The sequence below is a fragment of the Salmo trutta genome, chromosome 26 (assembly GCF_901001165.1).
Source record: "Salmo trutta chromosome 26, fSalTru1.1, whole genome shotgun sequence".
NCBI lineage: Eukaryota > Metazoa > Chordata > Actinopteri > Salmoniformes > Salmonidae > Salmo > Salmo trutta.
In genome coordinates, this window is record NC_042982.1 from 9428470 (window position 1) to 9440603 (window position 12134).

The 12134-nt window shown below is 42.9% G+C and overlaps 1 protein-coding gene and 1 long non-coding RNA gene across 3 annotated transcripts; one reads left to right on the forward strand and one right to left on the reverse strand.

Annotated features, from left to right (window-relative positions):
- Positions 1–4930: 4930 nt before the first annotated feature.
- LOC115163040 (uncharacterized) lies at positions 4931–8584 on the reverse strand. Its single transcript, XR_003869683.1, has 3 exons — positions 8330–8584; positions 5577–5694; positions 4931–5327 (listed from the first exon to the last, which is right to left on the reverse strand). It is a non-coding gene; the product is annotated as an uncharacterized LOC115163040 (long non-coding RNA).
- Positions 8585–8747: 163 nt separating this feature from the next.
- LOC115163039 (homeodomain-interacting protein kinase 4) lies at positions 8748–12100 on the forward strand. 2 transcript variants are annotated; one of them, XM_029714626.1, is made up of 3 exons: positions 8748–8832; positions 10326–11631; positions 11768–12100. In XM_029714626.1, exons 2-3 carry the CDS (start codon positions 10381–10383, stop codon positions 11921–11923), a joined length of 1407 nt encoding a protein of 468 aa, XP_029570486.1. In that variant the 5' UTR covers positions 8748–8832; positions 10326–10380; the 3' UTR covers positions 11924–12100. The 2 variants fall into 2 exon arrangements, with proteins under 2 accessions (XP_029570486.1, XP_029570485.1); XM_029714625.1 differs by lacking the exon at positions 8748–8832 and adding an exon at positions 9526–10147.
- Positions 12101–12134: the final 34 nt, after the last annotated feature.

Consider the following 12134-nt stretch of genomic DNA (forward strand, 5'->3'; position numbering starts at 1 on the left):
TTTGGTTGAGTTGTCAACTAACGTGAATTCAATGTAAAATCAACAAAAAAATGCACCATGTCATTGAATTTAGGTTAAAAGCTTGGTGAAAAGAAGACTAAATTCCCTTACGTTGATGACTTTTTTCAAATCCAATCCATTTTCCACATTGATTCTATGTCATCACAACATTCACCGTTTGAGTTATTCTACTTTGGTTTAGACCAAGGATCATCAACTAGATTCACCCATGGGCAGATTTTTACCTGAGCGGATGGTCAGGGGGCCTGGAAATAATCACAAATAATTTGTAGACTGCAAATTGACCGCAAGAAGTCCAAACAGATATAATATTTGACTAAAACATAATAATTTCAAACCTTGCTTACTTTTGTATAGGGTCACATATATCTCTCTATTTTGCGTGGGAATACTTTGGAACAGATTTCCAAAACTAATATCACTTCGAGCTGATTTGCTGGCATTTTTTGCTGGCCATACACTATTGTTCAAAAGTTTGGGGTCACTTAGAAATGTCCTTGTTTTTGAAAGAAAAGCAATTTTTTTGTCAATTAAAATAACATCAATGTCACATCCTGACCAGTATAAGGGGTTATTTGTTATTGTAGTTTGGTCAGGATGTGGCAGGGGTGTGTTTGTTTTGTGTTGTCTGGGTTTTTGGGTAGTGTTCTATGTTTTGTATTTCTATGTTCTATTTTCTAGTTTTTCTATTTCTATGTCTAGTTTATTGTTTTGACCTTCAATTGGAGGCGGCTGTTCCTCGTTGCCTCTAATTGAAAGCCCTATTTAGTAGGGGTGTTTTTCTATGGGTTTTGTGGGTAGTTGTTTCTTGTTTAGCTGTGTGCCTGACAATACTGTTTTTGTCGTTCTTTTTGTTCAGTGTTCATTTTATTTAATAAAGAGGAAAATGAGCATACACATTCCCGCTGCATTTTGGTCCAATCAATACGACGGCCATGACAATCAAACTGATGGCCTTCTAGGCAGAGTTGCAAAGAAAAGGCCATATCTCAGACTGGACAATAAAAATAAATGATTAAGATGGGCAAAAGAACACAGACACTGGACAGAGGAACTCTGCCTAGAAAGCCAGAATCCCAGAGTCACCTCTTCACTGTTGACGTTGAGACTGGTGTTTTATGGGTACTATTTAATGAAGCTGCTAGTTGAGGACTTGTGAGGCGTCTGTTTCTCAAACTAGACGCTCTAATGGACTTGTCCTCTTGCTCAGTTGTGCACCGGGGCCTCCCACTCCTCTTTATATTCTGGTTAGAGACAGTTTGCGCTGTTCTGTGAAGGGGGTAGTACACAGCGTTGTAGCAGATTTTCAGTTTCTTGGCAATTCCGGGTGATTGTGGAGGCCAGGTCATCTGATACAGCACTCATCACTCTCCTTGGTGAAATAGCCCTAACACAGCCTGGAGGTGTGTTTTGGGTCATTGTCCTGTTGAAAAATAAACGATAGTCCCACTAAGCGCAAACCAGATGGGATTGCGTATCGCTGCAGATTTCTGTGGTAGCCATGCTGGTTAAGTGTGCCTTGAATTCTAAATAAATCACTGACAGTGTCACCAGCAAAGCACTATCACACTTCCTCCTTCATGCTTCACGGTGGGAACCACACATGCAGAGATCATCCGTTCACCTACTCTGCATCTCACAAAGACACAGCGGTTGGAACCAAAAATCTCAAATGTGGACTCATCAGACCAAAGGACAGATTTCCACTGGTCTAATGTCCATTGCTTGTGTTTCTTGGCCCAAGCAAGTCTATTCTTCTTATTGGTGTCCTTTAGTAGTGGTTTCTTTGCAGTAATTTGACCATGAAGGCCTGATTTACGCAGTCTCCTCTGAACAGTTGATGTTGAGATTTGTCTATTACTTGAACTCTGTGAAGCATTTATTTGGGCTGCAATTTCTGAGGCTCGTAACTCTAATGAACTTATCCTCTACAGCAGAACTAACTCGGGGTCTTCCTTTCCTGTGGCGTTCCTCATGAGAGCCAATTTCGTCATAGTGCTTGATGGTTTTTGAGACAGCACTTGAAGAAACTTTCAAAGTTCTTATAATTTTCCGGATTGACTGACCTTCATTAAAGTAATGATGGACTGTCGTTTGTCTTTGCTTATTTGAGCTGTTCTTTCCATAATATCGACTAGGGCTCTCTTTTGTATACCACCCCTTCCTTGTCACAACACAACTGATTGGCACAAACGCATTAAGAAGGAACTTTTAACAAGGCACACCTGTTAATTTAAATGCATTCCAGGTGACTACCTCATGAAGCTGGTTGAGAGAATGCCAAGACTCTGCAAAGCTGTCATCAGGGCAAAGGATGGCTACTTTGAAGAATCTCAAATATAAAATATGTTTAGATTGTTTTTACACTTTTTTGGTTACTACATGATTCCATATGTGTTATTTCATAGTTTTGATGTCTTCACCATTATTCTACAATGTAGAAAATAGTAAAAAAATCAAATAAAGAAAAATCCTGGAATGAATAGGTGTGTCCAAACTTTTGACTGGTACTGTAAGAATTCAGACCCTTTACTCAGTACTTTGTTGAAGCACCTGTGGCAGCGATTAGAACCTGAAGTCTTCATGGGTATGACGCTACAAGCTTGGCACACCTGTATTTGGGGATTTTCTCACATTCTTCTCTGCAGATCCTCTCAAGTTCTGTCATGTTGGATGGGGAGCATCGCTGCACAGCTATTTTCAGGTCTCTCTTGTCACGTCCTGACCCTAGTAAGATGTCATTTTCTATAGTAGAGTAGGTCAGGGCGTGACAGGGGGTGTTTTGTGTTTTTCTATGTTTTCTATTTCTATGTTTATGTTCTAGTTTTTCTATTTCTATGTTGGGGTTGTTTGGGTTGATCTCCAATTGGAGGCAGCTGGTCCTCGTTACCTCTGATTGTAGATCATATTTAAGTAGGGTTTTTTTCTTCCTGTTTTTGTGGGTTATTATCTTTTGAGTAGTGTTTGTTTCACTCTGCGTCACAGTTTGTGGTTTTGTTAAATTCAGTTATTTATGTTTTGCAAGGTTTCACGGATTTAATAAAATGTGGAACTACAAACACGCTACACCTTGGTCCGCTCCTTTCGACAGCCGTGACATAAACACAAGCACAAAAGCACATTCATCACACATTATTCCAAATATTCCATGACCATAAGTTGGTGGAAACTTGATTAATCCATCCTTGCTGAGAGGACTACAGTTGCCTTGGCAGAGAGAAAAGAGCTCCAGAAGGAGTCCAGGAATACAAACAAAGCAGCTCTCCATCCAAAGACACCCACTCAAGACACTAACAACCAGATGGAAACACCTCAGTACTTTTATTTCTAATGAGCTGTGACGAATATAATCATGTGAGCCATTTCCCACAGGACCTTATAAGTTACATAATATACTCAGAATGCTGAGCATCCGAATAGAACATCCTGACATATGATTGGAGATGCTCAGATTTTGTTGGGCAACTACAGTATTTTATCAAAAGTATGTGGAAACCTGCTCGTCAGACAATCTAATTTCAAAATCATGGCCATTAATATGGAGTTGGTCCCCCTTTGCTGCTATACAGCCTCCACTCTTCTGGGAAGGCTTTCCACTAGATGGTGGAACATTGCTGCGGGGACTTGCTTCCGTTCAGCCACAAGAGCATTAATGAGGTCAGGCACTGATGTTGGGCGTTTAGGCCGGGCTCGCAGTCGCCGTTCCAATTCATCCCAATGGTGTTTGGTGGGGTTGAGGTCAGGGCTCTATGCAGGCCAGTCAAGTTCTTCCACACCGATCTCGACAAATAATTTCTGTATGGACCTCGCTTTGTGCATGGGGGCATTGTCATGCTGAAACAGGAAAGGGCATTCCCCAAACTGTTGCCACAAAGTTGAAAGCACAGAATTGTCTAGAATGTCATTGTATGCTGTAGCATTAAGTTTTCCCTTCACTGGAACTAAGGGGCCTAGCCCGAACCATTAAAAAGCCCCAGACCATTATTTGTCTTCTACCAAACTTTATAGTTGGCACTATGCATTCAGGCAGGTAGCATTCTCCTGGCATCCGCCAAACCCAGATTCACCAGATGGTGAAGCATGATTCATCACTCCATAGAACACGTTTCCACTGCTCCAGAGTCCAATGGCGGCAAGCTTTACACCACTCCAGCCAACGCTTGGCATTGCGCATGGTGATCTTAGGCTTGTGTGTGGCTGCTTGGCCATGGAAACCCATTTCATGAAGCTCTCGACGAACAGTTCTTGTGCTGTCAAGAAGCAGTTTGGAACTCGGTAGTGAGTGTTGAGCTTGTGTGGCCTACCACTTAGCCTACCACTTCGTGGCTGAGCCGTTGTTGCTCCTAGATGTTTTCACTTCACATTAAACTTACAGTTGACCGGGGCAGCTCTAGTAGGGAAGAAATTTGACGAACTGACTTTTGGAAAGGTGGCATCCTATGGCGCTGCCACGTTGAAAGTCCCTGAGCTCTTCAGTACGGGGCGTTCCACTGCCAATATTTGTCTATGGAAATTGCATGGCTGTGTGCTCGATTTTATACACTTGTGTGGCTGAAATAGTTGAATCCACTAATTGTGTATATTACCATTTGTAAAAAAACATTTTTACACCCTAAAATTTATCATTTTGAAGTAATACAAGGCTATTGCAGATTGTTTTTAAATCCACACTTGATTAGCTCTGAAACATTCAGCTGGTGGTATCAAAATTCTAAGTGAGTTTGAGTCCACTCCACTGCTTACCTGATTTGCTGTCATGAGACTATCCCCTTAATGTGATCAAATCTGAGTGTTGCCGCTGACCATTCATAACTGCCAACAGACAATCCAATAACACTTGAAGTGGTTAAAATGAAGGATCCTAATTGGATGATATCATTCAAAAGCACGAGCAGACAAGGAACAGAAGTTCAGGGTCAAAACAGTACTTTATTTCCCACATCAGTGTATTATAAACCTGGCAGCAAATCCAAGGGTCATACATAGCCCCGAAAGCACTAACCTTTTGGCACTTCCATAAACATGACTAATACTGTACGTGCCAGAACTGATCAAAAACAATCTGTTTATGACAAATAATGTAAACATTTTCACTGCTATGAACTGGATTAACTGTTAATAGTGTTTTGACTTGTATTAGCTGAGCTACTCATCTCAATAATGAATTGAGCTGGTCATCGTGTTAGATAGGATTGGTCAATAGACCAGGGCTTTGGTGTCGGGTCCTCTGCAGTGCCATGCCATCCCTCGCTTTGATGGTGTTTCCGTCTGCCATCACTTGCTTGCAGATCCTCCAGCCACTGGTCCTACAGTTATGAGATAACAGGCATTGGATAGTCACAAAGCAGATTACACAACTAAGTTCATCAAATAATGAAAGAAACCATTGTGGCTACAACCCAAATCAACTGGGGCCAAATGTAGCCACCATGTCTAAGGTTGTGGATTGGAAACTGTGTAACTGGAACTAATTGACGTAACTGGAAGAGAGATGCAGTTCCTGGGCTGTAGGTTGGGATCGAGGGAAGCCAACTCGCGGTGGAAGAGGAACCCACCTTCAAGCCATCTGCTGCCCACGGGGGAGCCAGACACCACCGATGGAGTCATCACAGACTGCAGCACTAGCACGGCAAAGGCATGCCCCTCGTCTGCATCTGGTCCAGCCTAAAGAATCTGGATAGGGGTAGAAAATGAGAGCTAAAATAATAGAGACAGAGATGGGGTGAAAAACTACAGCCCAGTAACTCTTCAGTACACTTTCCAGAGAGTGGGACATGCAATCATTCATTGATGTCAAGAGGAGAGATCAGGCTTGGTTTCTTAATGCTATGTTACTGAATATGGCTAGATATAAATGAAGATAGAGATCTCATTCCAGGCCATATGAAAAGGAAAAGGGAAAAGCCATACGACATCTTCATCATCCAGACCAATGGTTAGGTATTCAGCCCTACAGAATCAATATCAAATTTGATGGGAAAGTTGGAGAGTGCAGAGTTGTCTCCCTCTAAGGGACAGGGAGCAGGCAAGTAGGGGGTAGGCTGAGTGATTAGGGGAGAGGAGGGTGGGCTGGCGGGCGGGCGGGCGGCGGGTCCAGGGTGGTGCTCAGAGCAGCAGCTCCTCTGTAAACACAGGACATTCAGAGAGAGGCATCCTGTCCTGATAGAGGACAGCACCACCAATCGCCCACCATGGCTGTAGGCAGTAGGCAAGTACCTCTCCACCCTCCCTCCTCTTCCCCACTGGGTGGAGGCACTTGCACAGGGAAACCAAAATAAACCCTGGGCTGTGCTTTGCATACTTCTCCACCTGACGCCATGGCATTACAGAAATTGTTCTGCGATCTGATCGTGATAGAGTGACGCACATGTGTGTTCACTACAAAGTCCAGTGCATACTGTAACTTATCATGGGCATAGTCCAGTGCATACCTTATTCTGACTGATAGGGCTCTGAGATTAGTATCCTAGAGTGATTGATGAGAATGTGAAGCAGCACTGCACGCCATGTGACCTCACTACAGCTATGGAAACTGCATTAATGCTGCCCACCAGTGTTCAAACGCTGCTACTGCAATATACTCTACTAATCGGACTAAAACTAATGTTTAACATTCAAATGTATCTGAATCCATAGATACTGAATGGCCAATTAGGTAATTGATCAAACTAGCAAAGGAAAAAACATACAGATTTTCTTTCTGGGGGTCTAAAATGCCCGGCACACAATAGCTGCCCATAATTTGCAATGGCAATGCTCTACTCTTGGCACTGGGAGCAGTCATCCAAGGCAGTAACCTGAATGATGAAATGGTTCAAATTAACCTAAATAAACTTGTAAAGAAAGTATGATTTATTGTGACCTGGAGGAGGTTTGACATTAAAAAAAAGTGAAAGTGATAAATGCAGAGAGAAAAAAAGGCAACCTTATAGCTTTAATTCTGGGAGTATTTAGTATGTATTAAGATCCCCATTAGCCACTCCACTGAGAGATATGAGGACTAATCTTGGTGTTAAAACTGGACCCGCAAGGGAAGCATTTCCAGAGATTAAAAGGGATTAGCCATGATTGATCAGCATTTGTTATAAATAAGAAGTGACACTAACGGAAAGCAAGAGAAGCCGGGTGGGCGGGGGACCATTGAGCGATGAGAGCATGGGCGAGGGAGCTGAACAGGACGGGACTAAAATTGGGGAAAGCTGAACTTTATTAAAACCTTCCGCGTTAACGCAACGTGAGTGACCAATCGAAGCTCACCATAGCTTCCAACCCCTACTGGATTGGCTGACAATGGCTGTTGATATGTACCACTACCTAGCTACTTGATAGCTTGTTAGCACCCCCCATGAGGGCGTGGCTAAGGGAGTTCGGCCAATAATAGTGTAAACGGCATGTAAGGGCTGGATGCATCCCGTTTCGCGTAAAATCCGGGTTCCAATTTAAAGGTAATTTCCGATTGAGCCGACATATGTGTTTACGGCGAATGCAGTCTAAATTAACATTGCCTTTAAATTTCAATCGAGCTTGCTATATATAACGATACTTCTGCGATAAGATTGAATGCAGCCCTTATCTTTTTTCCTTTTATTTAGGGTCCTAAATGGTTCAAAGTGTGGCAAATATTCTACTCTAGTATTCTGGATATCGTTTTTTAATCTTCAAATATTAATGATCACAAATAATCTTATCAAGATTTTGCTCTGGGCAGTGTTGGGGAAGCAACTCTGAAAATATATTTTATCAAGCTACCAATTACTTCACACTAGAAGAAGTTAAGATACACTAAAGCCGCCCTACCCTTAAGAAAGAAATGCTACATGGCAAAAAAGCTATTAACTACTGAAAACACTACCTAGATTTGAATTTAATTCAACTACCACCAAGCTATTGCAAAATGTTGTTAAATTACTTCATGTAGTTCACAATTCCACCAACACTGGTTCTGCGCATGTTTTGTCCACCAATGTTAGGCTACCCCAAAGTCACCTTGGCAGGTCATTGCTGAGTCTACAATGAAGGCAAAGCAAACCACATACATCCTATAATTTGCCTATGACTATGCCTTAGACTCAGTCCTGTAGTAGCCTATATGTTTCAATCGAAAATTATTTTATAAATTAAAATTAGTGTCACATCTCCAATTATTTAATACATTCATATGAAAGCCTATAATCGCGTTATAACGTGGTTTGCATTGAGAAATGTGTGTGTGTGTGTGCGTGTGTGTGATCAAAAAGGTTAGTGAAAAACTTAGGCTACCAAATCCCCAATAAAATAAAAGTTGTAACAGAAATACTTGTATTCTTACCTCATCTTTATGGTGGATGACTTGGCGCTGATCTAGAAGTTCGAAATTCAATCTGTTAAAACCAAGGGCTCCAGTTCGTGCGCCCGGCATCATATGATAACGGGACAATTGTCGTGGATAGAGCATAAGCTGCACAATTCTATAGCCTACCAACCACTCCTAAAAAGAAAAACAATAAACGACTGCGATATTTAACTACAAACTGTAGGGCAAAAGTACCTGTTTTTGAAATAGGCCTATATACCGTCATTTTCGCCCGGTCCCAAAGTAACTGTTGACATAATATATGCCCCTCCTTCTTCTGGTGATGTGGAAAAGGTTGGATAGGTGGAGGCCATTGACATCAGAATTCTATTGTAGTCTCAAGGATTTTGCATATAGACAAGCATAGGTTGCTGTGTATAGGCATTCGCTAGGCCTAGTCATTTTTTGCAGGAACAAAAACAAAGAACAAATGTATTTGTCACGGTTGTCGTTGGTGAATGAGGACCAAAATGCAGCAGGTACGTGTATGCTCATATTTAGATTTATTAACTTTCAAAATAACACTCCAAAACAACAAAACACGAAAGAACAACAAACAGTCTGGTAAAGCCTAGGGCTGAACACAGAACAATCACCCACAAAACACAAACACACCCTCATATATGAGACTCTCAATCAAAGGCAGATAGAAAACACCTGCCTTCAACTGAGAGTCCCAACACCAATTCACCAGACATAGAAACAGACATACTAGACTCCACATAGAAATACCTAAACATAAACCAACACCCGGAATTACTAAAACAAACACCCTTAAACCAAACACACCACCCTGAACCACATAAAACAAATACCCTCTGTCACGCCCTGACCAAACTACAAACAATTAACCTTATATACTGGCCAGGACGTGACAGTATTTCTTTATTTAGCCTATGTATTATTGTCATAATAATAATACATTTAATACTAATAATACTGTAATCATTATTTGTTCATCATGTATCATCATAAGGAATATTGTTATATATTTTTTGTCTTATCAGTATTAGCCAACTAATATAATCGATGATGATTGAGGATGATGATGATAATGATGATTTTCTAAAAAATCTCGGTCATTTAACAAGTGAAGGTATTGCAACTTCTGCAAATAGTTTAGTTCTGATGAAACTTTCGAAATAGAATGCTTAGAATTGTTAGATCGCCCAGGGAACGTTCCATGGATTTAGAACTATTGACAATATGTTTATAATTGAAATTAAAATCACCACAAAGACCAGGAAGCAAGCTGAGAATGAGAGATATCTATTCTGAAACTGAAGTCTACCACACTTTGGATGTAGTGGGAAAGGGTACCTTCGGAAAAGTGTCAAAATGCTGGAGAGGGAGTGACGGAGAATTAGTGGCGGTAAAAATTATGAAAATGGATGTTCACAGAAATCGAGTGATAAAAAATGAATTAAAACTTATAAGTGCTCTTTCCCGGAATAATTTGAAGACAAGCCACATAGTTCAATTTCATGAGGACTTCCGTGACCAAACGAATCATTACCTGGTTTTTGAACTATTGGAGAAGAACCTGCATCAGCTTCAGAAAGAGAACGGTTTCAAGCCGATGGCGGTCCGCAACATCAGGACCATCACGTGTCAGATGATAAAAGCGCTAGCCAAACTGAAGGAACTCGCCATCATTCATGCTGATCTGAAACCTGAAAATATAATGGTCGTGGATCATTGTCGCCATCCTTTCAGCGTAAAGTTGATTGATTTTGGTTCTGCAAGTATTTTCAGTGAAGTGCATTTTGTTAAGGAGCCATACATCCAATCCAGGTAGAGAGCTTATGTTGCATCACATGCTTTGTGATGTCTTGTATTTGTGAATGTGATCATTAAAACTAATTCAGGGTGTCTGTGTGAACCAAACATGATCACTTCCACAAACAAAACATTTGGGAAAGAAAATAAGTACCTAAATTTGCTCTTACCCTGTTTTTCAAATAACTCACAGGTTCTATAGGTCTCCTGAAATCCTCCTGGGCCTTCCATTCTGTGAGAAATTGGACATGTGGTCTCTGGGTTGTGTGATGTCAGAGTTGTTCCTTGGATGGCCTCTGTATCCCGGCGATTCAGAGTTTGATCAAGTGAGGTACATCTGCGAGACGCAAGGACTACCGCAAGCCCATCTGCTCAACATGGCCAGCAAGGTTCACAATTTCTTCAAGCTCACCACCAACAGTCGAGGAGAGAATAAATGGCAGCTCAAGTCCAACAAGAGGCGTCCCCCCTCAGGCACAGAAGGCCGTACCCAGGGGAAGCAGCTGGGATCGACAGATCGGAGGAAGTACATCCTCTCCTCCCTGGACCAGCTGGAGACCATGGAGTTCACAGAGCACGACCCAGAGCTCCGCAACGAAGACGTGGCAGCAGAAGTTGAGGACCGCCGGAGCATGGTGCAGCTCCTCAAGCGGATGTTAACCTTGGACTCCCACCAGAGGATCCTACCCAATGCAGCCTTACACCATCCTTTCATCAACATGCACCACTTACGCATGTACCCAGACTACAACCGCTACTATGAGAAGTCCGCTCAGGCTCTCCGTGAAGCCCTGATTCAGGATACAGCCCCAGAGGGAGACAGCTGTAGGTCTCACCATCTGAATGCAGAGAGGGGCCAGCGGTTCCTGTACCCCAGGGAGATGGAGGCCCACCAGTCATGTCCACGGGTTCAAAATCACCATGACCACAGGGAGGGCTATCCACCATCCTCAGAGGGTTTACAAGGTAACAATGGGGTTCTCTCCCAGCAGACCCCAATCCCCAGTGTGCCTCAGTCCCCCACAGCACTGATTGAAGACCTAATGGAGAGCCTGTGCATTGTGGATGAGGCCAGCCTGGAGACCACCATGGGGGTATGGGCGGATAAGGACGTCCAGTGTGCCTTCCATCCGTCAAGCTCTGTGATACCTTCAGATCTCCAAGCTGGCCTCCAACCAAGTGAAAGCATTGCCTTCCAGGAGACTGAGCTAAACTGTCCTCACTTAGGCTCCACCAGCAGAGAGGAACCAGAGAGTGGCTCCATGCTGTCCTATTTCACCAGGCTGTGTGAGAGCCAGCGCCTGAGGCAGCCAGTGGCCAGGTCCTCGCGGTCCGATCCAACCCACGGGTTGAGCTACACCTCTGTGCCCCAGGTGGACAAAGCAGGTGAGCCCATAGGCTTCAGTTTCTTTTCTAGGGACTCCACCACCCAACAGGACCTTGCAGAGCCCAGGGAGCAGGCAGAGGCAAAGGACGCAGCCTGTGATTATGGTTTGGAGGTAAGAGTATGTTATTTTGGAGATACAATATCATTGTCAGTAGAGATTAGTACCATAATACTGTATAAATGGTGTGGGGTTTACAATTCTGGAACGTTTATGTCATTCACCATTTTGGTGTCCCACTCTCCCACAGGAGATCCAGTTTCTCAATTTTGAACCTGAAGGCTACACCTGCCATTGTGGCCAATGGTGGCCGGCGTGGACCACGGATCCAGAGGTGTCCTCCTACCTGGGCTACGGCCCCCCAGCCTGCTGTAGCCATACGCAGCAGCAATACCCCCACTACTGAGTCTCCTGGAGGGAGGGGGGTCAACGTGATCTCCTCAATACAGCAAACAGACACTCTGCCAATGCAAAGCAGGCCTGAATAGACAAGTAGACCCGCTTTTTAAAACAGCCCTCTGAAAATGTTGTCGTTTCATATTGACTGCACAGTGGATAAATAAATGTATAATTTGCAAGACTGCATGCATTATTCATGGTAATGAAACGTACTTATT

What these genes read in the sequence shown, in the direction of transcription:
- LOC115163039 (XM_029714625.1), top strand. Translation starts at nt 9,612, where the DNA reads ATGAGAGATATCTATTCTGAAACTGAAGTCTACCACACTTTGGATGTA. An exon ending in GAGCCATACATCCAATCCAG is followed by an intron (nt 10,148 to 10,325) that starts GTAGAGAGCTTA and finishes AATAACTCACAG; the next exon opens with GTTCTATAGGTCTCCTGAAA. An exon ending in CCTGTGATTATGGTTTGGAG is followed by an intron (nt 11,632 to 11,767) that starts GTAAGAGTATGT and finishes ACTCTCCCACAG; the next exon opens with GAGATCCAGTTTCTCAATTT.